This window comes from Candoia aspera, chromosome 4 (genome assembly GCF_035149785.1).
Source record: "Candoia aspera isolate rCanAsp1 chromosome 4, rCanAsp1.hap2, whole genome shotgun sequence".
NCBI classification, from domain to species: Eukaryota; Metazoa; Chordata; class Lepidosauria; order Squamata; family Boidae; genus Candoia; species Candoia aspera.
The window spans coordinates 100,956,496-100,978,291 of record NC_086156.1 but is presented as its reverse complement, the minus strand read 5'-3'; the positions used below and the strand labels follow the sequence as shown (position 1 = coordinate 100,978,291).

At 48.0% G+C, this 21,796-nt stretch overlaps 1 protein-coding gene across 5 annotated transcripts in view; it reads left to right on the top strand.

Annotated features, from left to right (window-relative positions):
- The first annotated feature begins 11,441 nt into the window (after nucleotides 1–11,441).
- The window catches only part of LOC134495671 (myosin-10-like), a 54,849-nt gene continuing 44,494 nt past the window's right edge, over nucleotides 11,442–21,796 (top strand). For all 5 annotated transcript variants that reach the window (XM_063301253.1, XM_063301250.1, XM_063301251.1 and 2 more), the window contains exons 1-3: nucleotides 11,442–11,800; nucleotides 14,619–14,775; nucleotides 15,433–15,460. In XM_063301253.1, the coding sequence (XP_063157323.1) occupies nucleotides 11,444–11,800; nucleotides 14,619–14,775; nucleotides 15,433–15,460 (542 nt within the window). In that variant the 5' untranslated portion in view covers nucleotides 11,442–11,443. The remainder of the gene's footprint in view (nucleotides 11,801–14,618; nucleotides 14,776–15,432; nucleotides 15,461–21,796) is intronic.

The window sequence follows — 21,796 nt, the reverse complement described above, 5'->3', positions numbered from 1 at the left end:
CCCAGTGAGATTGTTGCATGAACCCAACCTGGGAGCTGTAATCGGGAGCTTCAGCTGAACCCAGTTGTCCTGCTAGCTTGAGTTTTGGAGAGAGGCTAAGGGAGTCCAAAGCATCAAGAGGTGGTGCTACCGCCTGCCTGGTAAAAGAAGCTAATCGCTCAGCAGTCCAGCGGCACTCATTCAGAGATGCAACAAGCAGACTCCCCTGCAGTCAGGAAGGCCCTTCCAGGTAGCCTTTGGTGATGTCATTCTTGCGCAGCTAGCTTTTTTTTTCACCCCCAAAGCAGGAAGTTTGGGAATCTCTGATCCTGCACTGAAGAAGCGGCTGATCTGGGGGGGGTCCCGATGGAGGGCTAAGACTGGAAAGGAGAGGATGCATGACTCCTGGTTTCCTTTTTTTTTCCTCGTCCCCTGAGGGTCTTGCCCCTGATGTAATCCTAGCCCCCCCCGCAGACAATAGGCTTCATTCATCCTTCCCCTTCCCCCTCCCGTCCTCTCACCGATCTGTTCCCACATAAAGAAGCCCATTCAGCTTCTCAAAGGGCCCCTCCTCTCCGCTTCCCGTGGTTGGAGGATTCTCCTGTCAGTCAATTCCTCCCCTCCAAAGGGGTGTGCGGGTCTGCCCTTTCAAGCCTCTCTCCTTGCAGTCAAGATTCCCCCTCAGAGCAGCATCGCGGCCACACCCTCTCCTCTCCGATTGGGCGGGGCGGGCAGGCGGGGCTACCTCGGCCGGACTCCTCCCCCTAGCCAGTGGCAGCTCAGTTGCGGCTGGGCCTTGGAGGTGTTGGGATATCGCTCGGCAATCTGCTAAGGTACCGTAAAGCTTATTCGTTATTCCCCCCTCCTTTTTTTTTTTAATTTAAATTTTTTGTATGGATTTCTTCTTCGGGGTTTTCTTCTTGAAAAGTCTGGAGAAGAGTCTGGAGAAGCGGCGGGGGAGAAGCCTCTGCGTCCGTAAAATCTGTCTTTACAGCACGAAAGATTAAATTGCTGATGGATTGTGCAGAGGTGTGTCCTTTTCACTTAATTGGGGTGAGCTTAATTAAATCCCTCAGAGGGCAGAAAAGGTGGCATTTAGCATTGCACTGGGTAGAGAAATCAGCCCCGATTATTTTCTGTTCCTTCCCGTAATTAAACATCCACATTGCTTAAGATTTTCCCATCCACCTCACCTGAAAATGTGAGGAGGTAGAAAATAGCTTGTATTCAGTCACAGTTTTATGACCCATCCATGATGCTTCCATAGTGAAACTGGGCACCTGCTTTCCTTTGCCCTCATTTGCCTAGGTAGATGCCTAGCTTTTGTTCATCAATCTGTGCCTTTCATTCCCTTCCCTCTGTAGCTGTTCCTAGCTCTGCTGCTTGATTATGTCTGTTTCACTAGCCATCTCAGTCAGCTTCCCCGATCAGATACCCTCTAGATACGTGCATCTCATCTTCCTCTCCAAGCCTGGTACTCTCCAGACATTTCAGACTGCAGCTTCCATGTTAGCTGAAGATTAGGGAAGAACTCAAGAGCGTTTCTGCAGAGTCCTTTCTGAGAAAGCTTTCTCCTTCTTCCACCCCTGCCTAGATTTCCTTCTGAGCTTTGCTCGTTTACGGATAGACATTCCTTTCTCTTCGTTCAGTTGGTGACTGGTAGTATGAAAAATGCCACTGCTGTGAAGGGGTGGGAATAATTGTGCTTGCCAGGGAGAACATACCTTTATGAGGGCAAGCCTTTCTTCTTTATAAAGTTTTTTTTTTTTTTGGCCTCCTGAGTGGGTCACTGTGTCTAATTATGAAGCTTGGTTAATGAGAAGAGATGTTGGCATAAAGTGAATTGGCATCTCTGAAGGGGACTTCATCTGGAGGTATTTGGAAATGACAAAGGAGAACGGTATTACAGCTGCTGTTATGTTATAGTATCCATATTGCAGGGCTTACTGGCAAGAGGAGGTTTGGCTTGGCTGTGGACTCCAAAGTAGCTTAAGACAGGCTTCCTGGTTCAAAGACTTTGTGTTGCTGTTCTTTGCAAAAAACCCAAAAACCTTATGACGTTGCATGCACTGTCCACATTTATATATCTGCCATGTTCAGGCGTGTAATAAGGAGACTACCCATGGACCAGTCACCCCATGGTAGCAAAGTGTGATGGGTGTACGCATTCTTTGGATTTCACAACAAAGCAGTTGGAATTTCACTGTGTTGTGCTCAAAATAATATCAGCTATTCCAGGAATGTAGTTGTATTTTTCCAGAACGAGAAAGGGGAACATTCTTAAATTGAGGGTTGGAGGTTTTCTGCATGTGTCTAACCTCTAATTTAAAGCAGCTGGGGGAAAAAAAATCTGAATTTAATTAAGCCAATTAGGTATTTTATTTGAATGTCCACCAAAATGAACAGATCAGATCCTGGAATGTTTAGCATTTGGAACTTGCTATGTCAACAGAATGGTGAATTCCAGAGGTGGGTAGCAATGTTACAGAGAAAGCAACAAAGAATTCAGTGGCTCTTAAAGAGAAATACTTTATGTGGCATGGAGTTCTGTTATGAACAAGAGATGGTTTCTACCAATGGAAGGACAAAAGAGTGGAAACTCTTGCACTCTGTGCTGTGTCTGAAAGGAAAAGGGAGGATAACAGTATGCAAAGGATTACATTGGACTGTGATTGGATTTTTGAAGTTTGTGATCCTTAAGCATCCCCCTCTAAAAGTGTACATTCATTCATCATAGAAATGGTAAAGCGGAAATTTGTTCAAACAGTAATTTGGTGGACTATTATTTTATCTAAAGCTTCATTTTCCTTTATGGTTGCTATTCAAAACAGGTTTATGCGCTATTTAAGAGACGTGTGCTGGCTGTTTGATTCCATACATTTGAAGAACTGAATATTCTAGTGAAAATTTTGATTGGGAGTGTATAAGATGTGTGCTTTTGATATTTCTGTGGCTGGAGATGCTGGCAGACTTTTGGTGGGAAAGGTGATAGAACCAGTCACTTTAAGAAGACATATGCTGACTTAGGGGTTTTTTTGTCTGTGTGTTTGGTGCTGGGCTAGAAGCATGATTTTTCTTTTTCTAAAGGGGTTTCTAAATAATCTGGCTGAACGTGGCACTTGAGAAGAGAGCTACAGTAGCTGATTTTCTTCGTCTCTCAGGGGTTTTCCCATAGGCCCTGTTTATGCTGGACTTGAGCACCAAACAGTTACGCTGTAGGCAATCGATATTTATAGCAGCCACCGGCATGCAAGTGCCATAGAGGCAGCCTGCTCCCTGCCCTCCCCACCCCCCACCCCTGCTGGATGGAACAGGGATCTTGACAGAAAGGTTTAGGGCCATTGAGAGTCGAATCCGCTGCCTGGGAAAACAATTAGCAGGCTTGTGGTAACCCCACGGGAGAGGCGTAGGAGCCATGTGGGCAGGCCCAGAAGTTGTACACCCTCAGACATAAACTTGACAGACACGTCCTCGCAGCCAGTGACACACATTCAAGTTGGGTTTGTTATTTCAGCCTGTTACCGTGATAGCTATAAAGATAGTGACTGTCAGCCTAAAGAGCCCTTGAGTATTCAGAAGGCCTGGCTCCCGGCCACTCAGTTTCCAGAAGTCCATTCCGCTGGTCCCCTTGCTCTAATGCAGAGTTTTTCAAACGTTCTATGGAACCCCAGAGCTCCATGAAGTTCCATGAGATTCTAAGGGGGGAAAAAATCAACAAAACGCAGCCAGTTTTCTATCACTAGAACTTTACCTCTTGAATGGGGGTTCTCGGGAATCACTCCTTTTTAACTAGCAGGTTCCACAGCCTGAAGAAGTTTGAAACCCCCTGCCTTAAAGCATTCAGTGTGTCCTTCATCATATGCTGTACAACCTCAAGCTCAAAACTTACCTTCTTATCCCTTTCCCCTCTTTGCTACCTTTTTAAGGAGTCCTCAAGCCCCATCCGTAAGGAACATCCCTTGGTATAATCCTCTAACTCAGCCTTGTTCAGTGAGTGCCCCCAGATGTGCTGAAGTACGGTTCCCATCATCCTCAGCCAGCACAGGGATGGTAAAAAGTGCTGCTGTTGATTATACCACCCTTTCCTTGAGTAAGGCAGCCTTTCTGACTTCAGATTCTTGATTACTTTGGAGGGAGGCAAGAAGGAAAACAGCTGGTCTCTGTAGGGACACATATGGAAATGTAGCTTTAAGGAAACTGAATATGTGAGACCTCTACAGAGAATATATTGTGAGGCCTATCTGGATGTGGACTGGCATGGAGGATCCAATTAGTCCACATTTTATAGGCCTGACATGCCTTCTAAGGGTTTCTAAAAGTGTTCGTTGACTTTATGGCAGAACCATCAGCTTGACTTGAGTATCTAATTGACCCCCACTGCTTTAATCAGATCTCGGTCACACTTGGGGGGCCAGGTGTCATGTACCTGTTTGTGGCCATAAGGATGGAAGATAAGCCCAGATAAGTCTGGCTAAATATGTATTTTTGAAATGGGAATGTTAGTTTGCCATTTAATTATTGAGTGGAGGGTTTGTACTTCCTACTGTGGCAGTTGACATAGTGTTGTACTATAGGAACAGAACACTGGAATAACTTAGTTATTCTTGGGCAAGCAGTCTTTGTCTGAAAACAGATAACGTGAAAGTGAAATAATCCTACGACAGTATGAAACTACAGAGCTGTGCTTATAGTGTTTGTCTTTCCTCTTTTTCTGCCTTAATCTAAAAGATAAAGAAAACAAGAACAGGCTATAAAGTTCAAGAAAATCAGGACTGTGGCCTTATGTGCAGTGACAGATAGCTTGATGTGCTGGAGCAAAACCTGAGGAAGCGTTAAGCTCCCTATCTCTTTCCCGGGCATCTGTGCCAGCCCTGCATCAAATGCAAATACCTTTTGTTGTCAGTGCTACCTTTGGACCGGGGAGGGTGAGAGTTGCCATGATGATGATGGCTGTCCTGGTTGTCTTTCTTTAGCCATAAAAGGTGTTTGTGTGAATATGTGTGTGTGTGTGTGTGTGTTGGGTTGTAGTCCAAATGGGGAGCAAGTCAAGGGTGGTGAAACAGTTGTTTGTGCCACTCAAATGGGGGGGAGTGATATGCCATCAGTTTTTGCTTGCCCTGTGGCAGTTGCTTCCTGCCCTAGGTGAGCAGGGAAGTGGTGAGCTACCATTTGGTCTCTGGCATTCACAGTGTCATTGATGGAGTGTGACACCCCACCTTGTAGAAGGGGAATACTCACTTATTTCTCTTAATGACAAACTCAGCCAGCCTTGCTCACCGAAGGCTAAATAGGTAATGCTTGTTTTACAGTCCTTGGTCAATGGAAATGGCTGGACTCTTTTAGGATATCTCTGGAGTTGACAGAGATAAGATAACTATGGAAGTCCTTGAGCTCCTGCAGGACGAGTGAAGCTACTGTGCTGGGCTCAAGAAGAGGCTCCTGAGATGCTGCTCCTAAGTTCATTTTGGAATGGGGTATGTTTGCTGTCATGTAGATTGTTTTGAGATTTGTTGCATCCTCTCATGCGGGGTAGGGAGCGATTGTTGGAACAAGAACTTTGGACAGTTGAAAAACAGAGAAGAATCCGTCTTAACCCAAATGAACTCTGAGTGGACTAGAATCCAGCCAGAGTGTGCAATTCAAGCCACCGCCTTCTAGAGGTTAAGGCAATAAGGGAGGCAGCCCCCGCCAAAAATATTCCAGTCATCCCAAGCAAAACAAACTCCTGTGGTTATCTTAACTAACAATTATAGCAAGGTTTCAGCCCCCGAGATGTCAGTTCCTGTTCTTAACCCACTCAAATCCGTCTTCTCAACTTGTTCTGATCTCACACGAACTTCTCCTGCCCAAGAGAACTCTGGAGTCCTGGCACCCAACCTCTCTCTCTGTTTGAATACTGGGCACCACTCCCTTCTGACTCCTCATCTTCAGCCAGCTTTGAAGATGTGATATTTCAACTGGCACCTCTGCCCACATCTGCGTTTTCTGCCTTTTTACCCACACCACACCCCAGAAGGAGACACATTTGGAACCAATTACCCCTGGGCATAGTGCCATACCTTGTGGCTTCCTTTTGGAAGATTCAGGCTTGATCAGCTCCATGGACCTAAAAGCTCAGTATTTTTCAGTATAATGCAAATGTCCCAAAGATTTATTATATCCTCTTCCCTCTCTCTCTCTCTCTTCCTTCTCCTTCGTCCAAAACCACCCATCCGCATTTTTCACTTTGTCCGTTTGGTGCCCGGAAGGCGAGGGCTTGAAGTTATCCTTGCTGATCAGGTTGCCGTGTTTGCCAATGCCAGCTGGGTTGTGGGTTTTCAAGGGCATTCTTGTGATTCCATTGCAGGCGCTGCCAGTCTTAGGACACCATTCTGTAGTGGGACATTGACAAGCAGCTTGCATGGGGCAGGCTAGAAAATAGGAAGTACCCTATAGGTGCTTGTTTTGATCAGTCTTTGCAGGGATCAATGGGCAGAGATAATGTCCTCTTCCTGAAAATACGTTGATCAGCACATTTGCACATAGTTTCATTTGCATGGGTGTAAATCCTGTGTCTGTCATGAGCCATAAGGCATGTATGCAGCAACAGTTTAGACTTCACTTCCTGTCAGCCTCAGCCAACATGGCCAGTGGCAAGGGATTGTAGGAGCTGTGGTCAAAAACATTCAGACAGCACTAGATTATCTTTTAAAAATTGTGATCATAATTAATATCAGCTTTATATCAAGCTAAGCACTGAACTAATTCCTATTTCTTATCTACTGGGGCCTCCTTCTTTCCCAAGAAATCTTTCAATTCCAATCTCAGTATTCATTAGAGGTGAGAGCCCTAGGCTGCTTGCACCTAACACACAACTGTCCAGATGCTGATGAACCACAATTCCCAGCATAACCAATAGAAATGCTAGGAAATGTAGTTCTGCAGCATCTGGAAAGCCATGTTGGAGGGGGACGTCTAAAGGACCCCAAAACCTCCTTCCATTTCTCTCCCTGCCCCCCAGTGGGATCTTCTTTCCTTTTTTAGGAGATATGATTTCTGGGGAGTGGCTTTTTCAAGCCAGGGACTCCCCCATTAAGGCCCCAAGAGGGTTGAGGCAATTATTTGCCACCACCTTAATGGCCTCACCCTGGGAATGCCCATCAAATTAATGAGCCAAGGAGGGCACCCCTGGCTCGTTAGTGCCACTCAGTTGGGCACTGTTGGGCAGGACTCGGAGTAGCTTGGCGCCTGTCTTGCCTCTGACTTGTTTGGCTGGGTCCTGTCCAATCCCCAGAGGTGGGGTGGGAGTGCGACCCAGTGGGAAGCAGCATGGAATGTGCTGGGAGCTGGGAGGAGAAAGAAGTTGGCGTGTGAATGTGCGCATAAAGGAGGCTGGTCTCAGGACTCTGGGTTTCTTTTGGAAGGGACTGGCAGCCTTGGATTCAGGACTGCTCTTAGCACAAAAGTTGGGCCCGAACGCAAGGGTGACTTCCTTCAGGAGCTGGTAATTGTGGTGCAAAGACAATGCATTCCTGCCCATCATTTTTGCACACTTTATTGATAAACAAGTTTATCAAATAATCCAGACTCTAGGATTTTCAAAGGAAAAGTTGGAGTTCCACTGGAATAACAGAAGGCCAGGGAAGACAGTGGAAATGTAGCCATCTTCCAGAAATGTTGGGACTTCAACTCCCCTATGAATGATTTGCTTGTTAGACTTATATTCTTTCAATACAGGAGCTCAAGGCAGGGTACACAACTTTCCCTCCTCCTGGTTTTCCCCATAACCACAACCCTGTGAGTGGTTTGGGCTGAGAGAGGGTGACCAGCCCAAAGCCACCCAGTGAGCTTCTGTGGTTGAGGGTGAACTTGAACCTGGATCTTCCTGCTCCTGGTTCAACCCCTAAACTACTATCCAACAATGACTCTCCCAAGAGTGAGTTGTTGCCCCTACTTGATCCAGAGGCACCAGCCTGGGAAAAGCTGGTGCGTAAAGAAAGTGGGGAGTCTAAGGGGAAAGCAGAGTGTGTATAGAGGCCATGTGGTTGGAGAAGGAGGACCTAAAGGATGTAGGAGCGGGGCTATTACAGAATGCCATGTGTGGGTCAAAATTCTAGTAGGTTTGGAAAGGGAACGATCACCAGCTCTTGACTTTTGGGTAAGCATTTGGGAATATGGAAAGCAATTAATCCCAGGTAAACACGAGTGAGCCTTTCTGCGGAGGAGAAGATATTCCGGTTGGGGAATAAGATACAGTGATTTCAGGGCTCCCTGGTAGAGCTGTGGGAGGACGTTTGTGGGTAATGAATTAACTGCTGGGTAAACTGGCAGGTATGGTTTCTCTGGTTAAGAGCCCAGTGTTAGCCAGAAAGCAGGTAGGAGTTCTTGGGTTCTAGGCAGAGGTGTGGCAGCTTCAGCAGGTGGTTGCCAGGTGCAGGAACGTTCAGCGTTGCACCTGTCTTGGTTGGAAGCCAAAGGGTGTCACCTACCGCCCTTTGGTCTTTCTGGGAATAACTGGAGCCATTTTCCATAACTGGAGCCAGTTTAGCCCTTCCCCGATTCCCTCCCCCTTCCTATCCTAAAAGTCCACTCCGTGCATGTGCGTGCACACAAATGCACACACACATGCACACACCTTTCCTGTTACTTGCAGTCTCTTCCGGAAAAACTGGGTATTGAGAGATCAGAAGGAAGGCAGATCAAAGAGTATCTCTGTTATATTTTTTGAAGTCCACGTTATCTTCTAGCGTGGAATTCAAAGGATGGGACCTGCGCCAGATTTCGGAGAATGTAGGGATGTGCTTTCTGAAGACTTTCCTCTTATATCAAAACCTCCTCCTCTTCCTCCTCCTGCCAAGATCCACTTGAAACGACTTGCACTGGAGGTTGGGAACAACCACTTTAATTTGCCATAATATGAATGTTGGGGCATTGCGGGAAACAGAGATGGTAACAGTTGCTCACGCATCCTGATGTTGCTCAAGGAAGCTGCGCATCGAAGCCTTCTCTGGGGTATATACAGAGAGATTTCTCCTTTTAAGGCACTGACCCAGCTCAGAACTTGCCTACGGAAGAATTTCTTTAATTTGTTCTGGAACTTTTTAGGACTGACCCCTGGAGGTTTTGCTTCTGTAACCTACATGTTTAGATTTGCTACAGAGTAGGAAAATCAGGAAGAGTTTGGTAGCACTTTTTCTGACTAGGCATAAGCTTTTGCTTATGCTTTTTAGTCACTTTTTAATTGGTCCCTGTAGTTATATCTACAGCGTAAGAGAAAGCATTAAGGAGCTGAGTGGCTTTGAGCCTACACAGAGTGCTTTTCCATTCCTGCAGCGTATCTCTTGTCCCACATGTCTGGTGTTGGAGCTCCAGGTGTCCTTTCCTGAGTGTCAGCATGCCTGCTTTGGATCCTGGGCAGACAACAATCAGCAGATTTAAAAGAGTTGCAATAGGTGTTGGAGGTGTGGGGTTGTAAGGCTGCTTTGAATGGGCAGAGGTGATCAAAGAGTCCTCCCCACTGTTCGATTTCTGCAAAAGAGAAACCAGGGGTCTGCTCCTAGAAGGAACCCCCCTGGTCTGCCAAACAAGGGCAAGCATGTCTGGCTTTAACGACATAAGCAGGCAAGATTGCTGCTTAGCCACTGAGCTCAGCAGGGGTCTGGGAAGGGGGTGGGTGGGAGAGTGCTGGAAAATCTTGCTCATCAACCAGACTGTGGACTGAGATTGGTTGCCAGGCGGAGAAGGAGAGCGATGTGGATTTTTAGGGAGGAGAAAGTAGGCTCCTAGGTGCTTAGAAAGGCAGTGTGGGGGGCTTCTGGAGGTCTCTCCTTGTTTCCTTGGCCAAGTTGAATCCTTTGGCCCCATTTGGAGCCTGTGTTTTTCTGGTGTTCATGCTTAACTCTATTTCCATTTTCCTGGTTAAGTCTCCTGAGAGGAGTTTGGCTAATTGTGGCCAGAGCACAACGCTGGAAGGAGATTTAGCTTCTTCCACTTGTAGGAATGAAAAAGTTGGATGGGAATGGAGGGGAAGTGGGATAACGATGGAGATGTTGCTTACCGTAAGAAACTTCGGAACACTCTTAAGCAGGGTTTCTCAGTCAGGGTTCCGTGGACCCCTAGGGTTCCGCAAGAGGTCACTAGGGGCTCCCTGGGAGATCATGATTTATTTTTTAAAAAAGTATTTCAAATTCAGGCAACTTCACATTAAAGAGGTAAGTTTCATTCTTTATTTTTAGTTTAAGAACACTGTTAATGCATCTATACAGGCCTACCCATGAAACAAATACCATAATTTTATAATTCCTGGCCTATAATTGAGCCTGACTGTGCAGGGGTTCCCTGAGGCCTGAAAAATATTTCAAGGGTTCCTCCAGGGTCAAAAGGTTGAGAAAGGTTTCTCTTAAGTATTGAAAAGATTAAATATTTTCTTCCTGTGTTTACTGTGTCACTTGCTGCCATTAACTGCAGTTTGTTTTGAATGGAACAATAATGATCTACTCCATGCTTTCACAACCAACCAGGAAGCAAATCATTGATTGACATATGGGTTTGAATGTGCATGCAGAATGTTTTCTGGATTTTGCATATTTTGTGTACATACCTAAATGGTCATGATGGTCCTTACCACCATCAGCATTCCCTTGCTTTCACAAATCCAGCCCCCATCCTAGCATGGCATAAAAAATGAGGATCCATAGAAAATCTATCTTCCAAAATACGTAAGTGGCCTAGCTCAATTTTATTTACGCAATCCTTACTTTGCCATGCTTGTGTTTTACGGAAAGGGAAGGGCAAATGATGATGAAAAAGGATTACAGGAAAATCTGTTATTTAGGATTGTCTCTCAGCCTAAGAAAAGAACTAAAAACATGGGGCAGGGGATAGAAGAAGTAGAAAATAATCTGTTCCATATATCTGAATTCAGAATGCATCAGTTTTTCTACTGTTACCAGCTAGATGACTCTTGGCTCCAGACACCTTTTATTGCTTTCAGAGGGCTCCACCTTCACCCATCCCCCAGGTTTTATTTTGTAGTGATTACTTTGTAAATACATTCTGTTGGCATGATAATGTTTATTCAAGGAATTTCTAAGACTGAAGGCTTGGGTCAAGTTTACATTTTGAAGTCAAGTAAAATCTGCAAATATTTTCACTCCCACCTCAAGAGGAGGAGGAATTTCACACTGCTTCTTGCTTGGGCCAATCAGATTTTTCTATGCATCACATTCCTGAGTTTCGGGAAAGCAACCGAAAGCAGAAAAATCACTGAAGCCTTTCAAAAATAGTTATAGTATAGATGACTGTTTTCTGGGGATATTCTGATATGATAAAGATAAATCAAGAGGTAAGGGCTAGTCTGTAGAGAACTGTGAGGTTCACTGGACATGGAGAATTTAGCATTATGGTACACAGGGACTGAGATTAAAGATTGTAGCACCATTCGGTTGTCTAAATTTTCCTTGGTTTTCCCCTCTCTTTCTCAGCCATGGCTGTCCGGACCCCTGTACAACGGGGCGACACCACCGCCGAGAGATACCTGTTTGTGGATCGGAACCATGTGGGCAATCCAGCATCGCAAGCTGACTGGACAGCCAAGCGCCTGGTGTGGGTCCCATCCGAACGTCATGGCTTTGAGGCGGCTGGGCTGCGCGAAGAACGGGGAGATGAGGTTTTGGTGGAACTTGCTGAGAATGGGCGTCAGGTGCTGGTTGCCAAAGACGACATCCAGAAGATGAACCCACCCAAATTTACCAAGGTGGAAGACATGGCGGAGCTGACCTGCCTCAATGAAGCCTCGGTGTTGCATAATCTCAAGGACCGCTACTATTCAGGTCTTATCTATGTGAGTTGGCCATGGGGTGGTCTAGTTCTATACACCCCTTTCTCTCCGCCCCCCACGCTTTTTTAACCACTTGCATCTTCCTCAGAACAGAAACCCAGGGTTCTGTGGTCCAGCCTCCTAGAACTTCTAACTAAGAGCGACTTAACACCGTTCATCTTCCTGTTTAATTCCAAGTGTAATCCAGGAATTCTCTCTCAGATGTGCTAGCTCAGGAATACACCAGCCAATGTTCCAGACAGTTTGGACTTCAATTCTTAGCCAGCATGGCCAGTTGCAAGCCATGGTGGGAATTATGTTGTCCAAAACTCTTGGTATCCATCAAGATACCTTAAACAGGAAACTTCCAGATTTTAAACTGTGAAGTGCTGATAGATAAAACCATGTTCCTGTGGTTCTATACCTTCTTCCATTCCAGTGGTGACAACTAGGCTCTGCTTGCTGATACAAACAAGACTGGAGCCAGAGTGTCTACCACTTTGAAAAACCCCTATGAGTCCCTTGGCTTGTCCCAAAGGACTGTTGCCCGCTTGAGTGGGATGCAGCTTTGTTTAGATTCAAGCTATTCATTCTGAGCAGACGTCAGGACTGGGAGAGAAGAGATGATTTGGGGCAGAAAGTGGGGTTTTTGTCCCAGCTTGTAAAGTGTGTGTGTGTTTCTGTGCAATAATGCTAGAAAGGGTGAGTTGAATCTCCTTCACCCCGTCATGCAGAGCTCCTTTCAAAGGGAAGGAGAAGGGGACATGTGTTTCTTCAGTCCTGCTGGTTTCCCTGGCACCCAAGTGGGCACAATAGGCTACCCTGGGAGGCACTGTGCCAAAGCATTCCCTCAACAGTACGTCATCTCTGACTCGCAGACAGCTCAGTGCCCGCTCTCCCTCTGCTGCCTCTGATCTCCACCCCGTTGCTGGGTATCGGGGTGGGGAACGGACTAGACCTGTTCAGCCAGAACAGGAGTTGTAGGCAGGGTGTGAAATGAATTCTCCCGAGGGCACCGTCAGCCGGAGCAACAACACACTCCACTGCAGATCCCATACTCTGCCGTCTGCTAAGAGGCAGTATATTCCTACGTGATTCAGCCCCATGGAAGTTATCTTTAAGATAAGAGAAAATAAAATGTTTACTGAGAAGGGGATTCCTCAGTCTCCCCAGGCAGTTTCTTTGACAACCAGTTTTGGTGTTTTTCCTGTAGTGCAATCTGCACCTGCCCTCCTGTCATTCCAGACAGTTCTTTACCGTTTGCTGTCCAGGCTGACCCTTCCCAGATATTTCAGCCCATAGCAAGTGGCGTTTTCAGTCAGCCTTAGAGGGCAGCAATCTTTCCCCTACTTTTTGAGCTACTGTTACATTCAATTCCTATGATCCTCAGGCAATACAATTAACAAAATAATGGGTGGTTACATTCCAACGCACCTGAAAGACTCCAGGTTGGGGAAGGTCAGTTCTACATGCTTCCCTTATTGTCAGCCAATGGTGATGGAGTCAGGTGACCAAGGTCAAATGGACAAAATCTGTCTGTTGGCATGGTGCTAAAAACCCATTTGGAAAGTAGGTAGGCTCGCAGTAGTATGCCAAAAGCAAAATTGCACGGCTGGATTCAGGTTATGGAAATCCACAGGCATTGGTGCGTGAAAGCTTGTTGGAACCAGCCTTTACCACAGGGGTAAACAATGGCCCCCAATCCCTTTTTGTGGCTCCTGTAACCCCCCATTCCCTAATGCCCAATGTTTGTTTTCTACTACCCTGAGGTAGGAAGTTTATGAAAATTATAATACAGCTTTATGTACGTGATGCTTATAACAGCGGGATACAGTTAAAAAGAACCAAGAAACAATGTGTTCCATCCCCTTGAAAATTTTTAATGACATGCTCCCTGCTCATTTTGCATTTTCCCCCTGCCCAGATGACCTTTGCTCCTCTTTGGCCCTCAGAAGGTTGCATGTTCCTTCATTCTTGGGACATTGGCAAACGGTCTTCTTATGCCCGCAATTTTTCCAAATGTAAATACATTCTGAGGGCCTTACCAAGAACCCTCAATAGGTTTTGTTTTGGGGGGTGAATTCTACAGGAGGTGCTATTTTTTGGCCTCCATCTTTTCTTGGGATTCAAAAAGAGAGAGACTGCTCTCATCCTGCACCAGACGTCTTCGCTGGGACATCCTTCAGATCTGTGGATCGCTTTCCAAGATTCCCCAGCCAGCGCAGTAGCTCCAGAGGGTATCCAGGGTCAGAAAGGCTGACCAAGAAGTATCCCATTGCTTTTTCACTTCAGCAGTAGGGAAAACAGCTCAGGGCTGGGACTGCTGTTGCCCTCCAAGCAGACATTCCCTCTCTTGGCTGCAGTTTATGGGAACTGGGTGCTCAGTGCTATATACAGCATCCAACTCCCTGTCTGGCTGAGATCACACATCACATTAAGCTTTTGCTTGTGAAAAGTTCTAGTGTCCTAATCCACGCATAATGCTTAGCTATAAGCCATGGATTAATAACCAAAAAGTCTGGGCTTGTGTAAAGATGAACCCAAACAAATGGCCTGTCTGGCTTAATGTGATGTGTGAATTAGGTCATTGTCATGCTTCGTCAACAGCAGGCAGTGGACTTAGCTACTCTCTCCTGTTTCCAACTTTTTTTCACGTTTTCCTGAAGCAAAAAGAAACTATGTTTTTCAAATACTCTTTTTTTTTTTTTGAAGCAGCAGCCTAAGAAGAGAGAGTGTTTGATTGCAAGCTATAAAACCTAGGAAGGTGAGCATACAAAACGATGCTCCAGTCACATTGGGGAACTGTTCTGATGTGCCTTTCTGTCTTCCCTCCCAATGACAGACATACTCAGGGCTCTTCTGTGTGGTCATCAACCCTTACAAGAATTTGCCCATCTACACAGAACAGATTGTGGAGATGTATCGGGGCAAGAAACGGCATGAGATGCCTCCCCACATTTATGCCATCTCTGAGACCGCCTACCGAAGCATGCTACAAGGTACACACTGGAAGACCCATGGGGGGCTTTGCTGTAGGTCAGCTATGGACAAAGTGCAACCTAGGGGGTTGGCCCTGATTCCGTGTGACCCTCAGCCTAATTTCAAACGTCTTCTGCGAGCCTTTGCTGAGAAGCTTCGCTCCCGGCTCTAGAAACATGCTGCGGGGGAAACCGAGAGGAAGAAGAGAATAAGAGAGAAATTGAGTTGGCCTGAAAAAGAAAACCTAGATGGCCCTTTCCATTTTTGACTCAAGCCCTGCTCTCTCTCAATTTTACCGTCTTGCTCTCTAGGAAGCGCATCCACTTGATTAAAACTAGGTTACCCAGCCTGCAAGGCTGGGTAACTGTGAAAGGCAAAGGGGGTGGTGGTGGGAGGTTGTGAATGGAAAAGTTTAAAGAATTTCCCATTCCAGATGGAACCAGAAAGGAGAAAAATGTGTAATTTTAGGGTATATGATGGGTAGAGTGTGCAATTTTAAAGCATAGATGGAGAGAGAGGGAGAGTGGTATGATGAGGTCTAGCGTTTTGTGGTTGATGAACAAAGGGTGGATGATTGCATGTGTGTTTCTGATGCCCTCTTGCGGAGGGAAGTGGTCTTCAGGAAATGGGAACAATTTTGGTCTGAATGTTTTCTCTTTCTTGCCCCTGCTCTCCAGATCGAGAGGATCAGTCAATCTTATGCACGTGAGTATTGCTTGAAGTGGGGAGGGGCTGTAGAAGGAGGTGGTCAGAGGAGGGAGGGCAGTAATTGTTCTGTGCCCATTGTTCTGCCAGGGGTGTTATCAGAGGCTCTAGAAATCTTGGTAGTCCACAGTGCTAGCCCTTCATTGCATTGCGTGCAAGTACAGCTGGATCAGAAGCACTCTGCAGTTCTGAGACCAGTCCGTTGCTTTAGTCCTGTAAGAAATGTTGTACAGCAGCTGGTCCAAACAATCCTGCAGCCTTAAAAATGTTGTTTCCAAAATGCCAGCTTCATTCCCTACTGTCAGCCTTACCCAGTAGACCAGACAGGAAACAGACCAGATAAGCTAATTCTACTTTATTGTAAAGCTACATTAACAGAATCTTGCAAGTCTGAAAGTACAATTTTCCCCCCATCTCCTTTACAGCCTGTAAACTAGGGAGGGTCCCTTCTGAGCCTCTTGCCCCACCCACTATCCAGCTGTGGGCTCTTCTGTCTCTTATCTGACCATTCCCTTGGCTGCATCTCTTTGCCCCGTCTCCCAAGGTCATTCCCACATATCAGCATCTGCAGTCTTCTTGTTCCCTTCAGATTGGAAAGAAGTGATTTATTTTCCTTTCTCCCCTTGATACAAATGTTGTTCTAATCTGGGATAGAAGCTGTGAAGTTGATCCCATTGTAAACACATCAATAAATAAACAAAGACCATTTATAGCTGCCTTCAACTTTCACCAACTTAGTGCCCTCCAAATGTGTTGGGATTTAAAAATTCCCAGTTTACATAATTAGGAAAGTATCCAAATCCCTTCTCATATCGCAGTCCTTGTGAATAAGCCTTTAAGATGGATGGTAAATGTTTAAAATTGCTTTTTTATTCCATCTGTCTGGTGGACAAAGTGTCATGTTCCCCGTTGCAAGGCATAAGTGCATCACAACAGGGAACATGCACGTCAGGAAAGAGGAAGGGATAACCATTATCCTTTAAACACACACATCATCCCTTAAGCACCCAAACCCATAAATAAATCATCAGGACAATAGAAGCGCACCTCGGACAGGATCTGGAGACCATTAACAGATCGGGGGAACTCCCACCCATTACCCCGGGGGACGCACCTGCACCGGACGAAGGCAAGGAGACAAAGGGGAACGTCGGAGATCGCCCGAATCACCCATCGCCGGACCCATACCAACGCTAATCACCCATCCGGACCTGGCTTGGGGGACAATAGGGGGTGGAGGAGAACAAGGTCCGCCACCGGGGTATAAACGGGGGACCCTGATACCACACCCGCATTCCCGTCTTTTTCTCCGCATGCATTCTGCTTCAATAAACCCGGAAATCCTTAAACCCTTTAAGTGAGTCCGTGTCTTATTCGGAGCAAGGCTGCCCTGACATAAAGACGGGAATCGAAAAAAAAATTTCCACTAGCACCAGTCCAGATCCAATCTGTGAGGGAACCAAGCTAGTGATGGAAGACTTCATCTCACGGCGAGGCGGCGACCCGGTGACCGGCAACGGAACTCCCATCCCCACGAACGGAAGGTGCCTGAGGCCCCGACGGCACAAGGCCCAGGTGAGCTCGGGATCGAGTTTGGAGGGGGAAGCAACGACGAACGCCACCCATGAGTCCCATGGCACGTGGGCCACCGTCGACGAGACGGGATCCTCACCCGGATCGCCTGGAACCCCGGAGGAACCACGGGACGTCCCATCATCCACGGCGTCAGGAACCGAAGGAGAGCGGAGGGGCAACCGCACCAAGAAGGGCTCGCGAACGGCGGCAAGGCTGAGCGCGGTCGAGGAAAAGCTGGAGGCAATGCAGCAGCTGCTCCAGAGGTTAGCAGAGGCATACGAATCCCACAGCTGGGGCACGGAAGGACCAGGCACCAAATGCCCGACACCCCTTACCCCCCCCTCGGAGACGCACCAGCCAGAGAGACAGAGGAGAGGTCCAGAGGACGACACAGCGCCAGGCAGAGTCCGCTTCCAGGAACCTGCCAGATGGGCTGCACCCCACCCTCCCACCCCGATAGCGATACGACCGGAACGAAGAGGGAGCCGGCAAGAGATGGCACCAACACCACCCAACGCCCGACGGTGGGAATCCCCACGTCAAGACCACGGAGCCCCGACTGCCCAAAGCACACCTAGACGCCCAGATGCCGCTTGGAGCCCACCGAGAGCGGCAATCAAGGACTTTGGCGTTAAGTTCAATGGGGACCCCACAAAACTCTCCTTTTTCCTCACCAATGCGAGGAACTATATGGAGGAATGGGGCCCCTACTTCCGAACAGAGAAAGGCAAGGTAAATGCCTTAGCAATTAAATTAAAAGGACGGGCCGCCGACTGGTATGTCCAGTTATACCAGGCAGGCGCCCCGGAACTCGAGGACTGCAATGAATTCCTCTGGGCAGTGGAACTGCACTTCAGGGACCCCCTGGAAAGGGAGAGGGCGAAAAGAGCCCTGAAAACCCTCAAACAAGGACAGCGCTCCGTGGCAGATTATGCCATGGAGTTCCAAGCCCTGGCCGGTAAGGTCGAAGTATGGTCCCAGTCCACCCTCATTGAGCGGTTCAAGGAGGGTCTCAACCTGAACGTGCTCAGGTGGGCACTGTGCAGAAATAACCCCGACACTCTGGTGGAGTGGATCCGGCTGGCAGGAGAGGCAGAGGACGCCCAGGACACTTTCCTCCAAGCAAAAAGGGAAGCGCAGCATGCAGAGGCAGCGAGAGGACCCCGCACAGCTGCAGGACTGGCAAAGTTGAGACCCCAACCTTGGAAGGAGGAAAGAGACCAACGGTTTGCCAAGGGTCAGTGCCTCAGGTGCGGGAAGGAGGATCACAAGGCGGCAGCTTGCCCGAAAGCGAAGGCGAGGGACAGCTCGGGGAAGGCACCAACCAAGCCAACCCCAGCACCCAGGAAAATGCCAGTCGCGACAGGTGAAACCGCGGCAAAGGACTTCCCCTACTGCACCGAAGATGAGGAAAGTGACAACGACGAACCGGCAGAAAATGCCAGCCACCTGCCCTAAGGAGTGCCAGAGGACAGGTGGAAGAAAACAAGAAGCACGACGACTTCGGGGTGAGTGAAAATTGTCCCACCCTATATGTGAAAGTCACCCTAACCCACGGTGGAAAGACGGAAAAAGTTTGGGCACTAATTGACTCTGGCTGCTCGAAGTGCCTTATGCACCCGGACCTGGCGGCCGCACTAAACCTCCGCTGCTATCCACTTCAGAACCATATTGTTTTTACACAGTTGGATGGATCAGCAGCGGGGGGGGGGGCGGTCACCCAATACACGGACAAAGTTGCGCTGTGGCTCGGCAGCCACAAGGAAAGACTGCCCTTCATCGTGGCACCAGTGGGCCAACCCCTAATCATCCTAGGGATCCCGTGGCTAGTGCAACACAACCCACAAACTGGACAACCAGGGAAATCACGTTTGCGGATGGGCGCTATCAAGCACCCACAGGGGATCGGGTTCCCCGTGCTGCAATGGGGAGGGCGGTGACTACCTCGATGCATCTGGAGGCAGCGAACCTGGAGGGTCTGCCAGCCAGATATGCAGAGTTTGCCGATGTGTTTGGCGAAAAGGAGGCTGACAAACTCCCACCCCATAGAAAAACAGACTGCACCATAGAACTGGTCCCTGGGGCCCAAAATCTACCAAAGCCCAAAATCTATGCGATGACCCAGAAGGAGCTGGCAGCATTAAGGGAGTTTGTCGATAAAAATTTAGCGCGGGGTTTTATTGAGCCCGCAAACTCACCAGTCGGAGCCCCCGTCCTCTTTCGGGAAAAGAAGGATGGGTCACTGAGGCTCTGTACCGACTACCGCGGTTTGAACACCACGTCCATCTCAAATAAATACCCCCTACCCATAATAAAGGACATTCTTGCCCACCTGGCAAAGGGCAAGATATTCTCAAAACTGGACCTGAGGGAAACCTACTTCCGAATACAAATACGGGAGGGGGACGAATGGAAGACGGCTTTCAACTGCCCGCTGGGGTCTTTTCAATATAAAGTTTTACCATTTGGGTTGGCGGGGGCACCAGGAGTGTTTATGCAGTTAATTAATGAGGTCCTGCATGACCACTTATTTAAGGGGGTGCTTGTCTATCTCGATGATGTTTTAATATATTCAGAGACCAAAAAAGAGCACGAACGCTTAGTAAAGCAAGTGCTCAGGAAACTCCGCAAGGCAGAGCTATATGCCAAGCTCTCCAAGTGTGAGTTTCACAAGGACCAAATTGACCTGGGCTATAGAATCTCGGCAAGGGGGATTGAGATGGACCCAAGTAAGGTCCAAGCCATACTGGCATAGGAGTGCCCACGCACGAGGAGACAACTCCAAAGTTTCCTCGGTTTCACAAATTTCTACAGGGGTTTTATCCAGGGGCTGGCAGAAATTGTGCTGCCTCTAACTGACCTACTCCAGACAAAGGGCCTGGGAGACACATGTAAATCAAGGAACCCGGGGGCGCTCCTGAACTGGACAGCTGATTGTCAAAGGGCTTTCGAACGCCTCAAAAGCTTCTTTACAGCGGAGCCAGTACTGCAACACCCCGACCCCACCAGACCCTTTGTCGTGCAAGTCGACGCATCCGACTTCTCCATCGGAGCACTCCTGCTTCAGCGGGATTTTGACAATCAGCTGAAGCCCTGCGCGTACCTTTCCTGCAAGTTCTCCAAAACGGAACGGAGATGGCACGTGTGGGAAAAGGAGGTGTTCGCAGTCAAGGCAGCCCTAGAGACATGGAGGCACCTCCTGGAAGGGGCCTCCTGCCCCTTCGAGGTCTGGACAGACCACAAAAACCTAGAGGCTCTCAGCACTCCAAAACGCCTCAGCCCAAAGCAAGTACGCTGGGCGCAATTCTTCAGCCGGTTTAACTTTAAATTAAAGTTCATACCGGGGAGGAAGAACTTCCTAGCAGATGCTCTTTCCCAACGGCCTCAGGATGCCAGCCAGGCATCGGACATTGTGGGTACTGTGTGGACCGACACACAGCTGGGCTGCCCTGCTGTCACGCGCAGCCAAACAAGAACCCAACGCACCCCAGCACAAACACCCGCGAACGGAAGGAGCCGCAGGTCAATTTCACCGAACTGGCAACAACGACTCGTTCAAGCCCTTGAGACAGATACATGGTTGCAAACCAACAAACACCATGTATCTGTTACAAATGGTCTAGCCTGGAGACAGAAGAACCTGTACATGCCAGAGACATTGCGAGCTGAAGTTTTAAACCACTCCCACAATGACAAGACGGCCGGGCACTTTGGGTTCGTCAAAACATTACATTTAATCAGGCGACAATTCTGGTGGCCTACTCTCAGAAAGGATGTTAAAGAATATGTCGCTGCTTGCCCCATATGTGCCATGTCAAAACAAAAGGTGGGGAAGCCCCAAGGACTGCTGCAGCAAGTAGCAAGCCCCTCCCGTCCCTGGGAGGAAATTTCCATGGACTTCATTGTAGACCTACCACCCAGCCAAAGAAAAACAGTAATCTGGGTGGTAAAAGACTATTTTTCCAAGCAGGCACACTTCATACCCTGCGCGTCCATTCCCTCCACGCAACAGCTGTCACGCCTATTCCTTACCCACATCTATAAACTCCACGGCGCCCCCTCCCCTTTGGTGACTGATAGGGGCACACAATTTACATCTAGGTTCTGGAAAGAATTTTTAAAACTTATTGGGACCAAGCAGGCACTGTCCACAGCCTGGCACCCCCACACAGATGGCTCTACGGAGATTCTTAACTCCACCCTGGAGCAATTCCTACGATCATTCATTAACTATCAACAGGACAATTGGGTGGACCTGCTACCTTTTGCAGAGGTAGCCTACAACAACGCAGTGTACCAGAGCACAGGTCACACCCCATTCAAAGTGGTTTATGGCAGAGACTTCGTGCCAATCCCAGAACTGCCCCAACCAGACACCCCGCCCTGTTCCCCAGATGACTGGGCGGCACAACTGGCCATGGTTTGGCCCATCATCCAGCTGGCTCTCGCAAATGCGCAAGCTACATACAGAAAGTTTGCAGACAATCACAGGGCAGCACAACCGAACTACAAAGTGGGAGATAGGGTCTACCTCTCCACTAAGTTCATCAAGTCCCCACAGCCCTCAAAGAAATTGGCACCCAAATTCATTGGACCGTTCCAAATCATAGAAATTATCAATCCAGTGACCTTCGAGCTGGACCTGCCCCACAATTTGCGGCGCATACACCCAGTATTCCACTGTGCCCTACTGAAACCGGCCACCCCTTCAAAATGGCACAATGAAACCCCCCCGCTTCCACCCATCATGATAGATGGGCA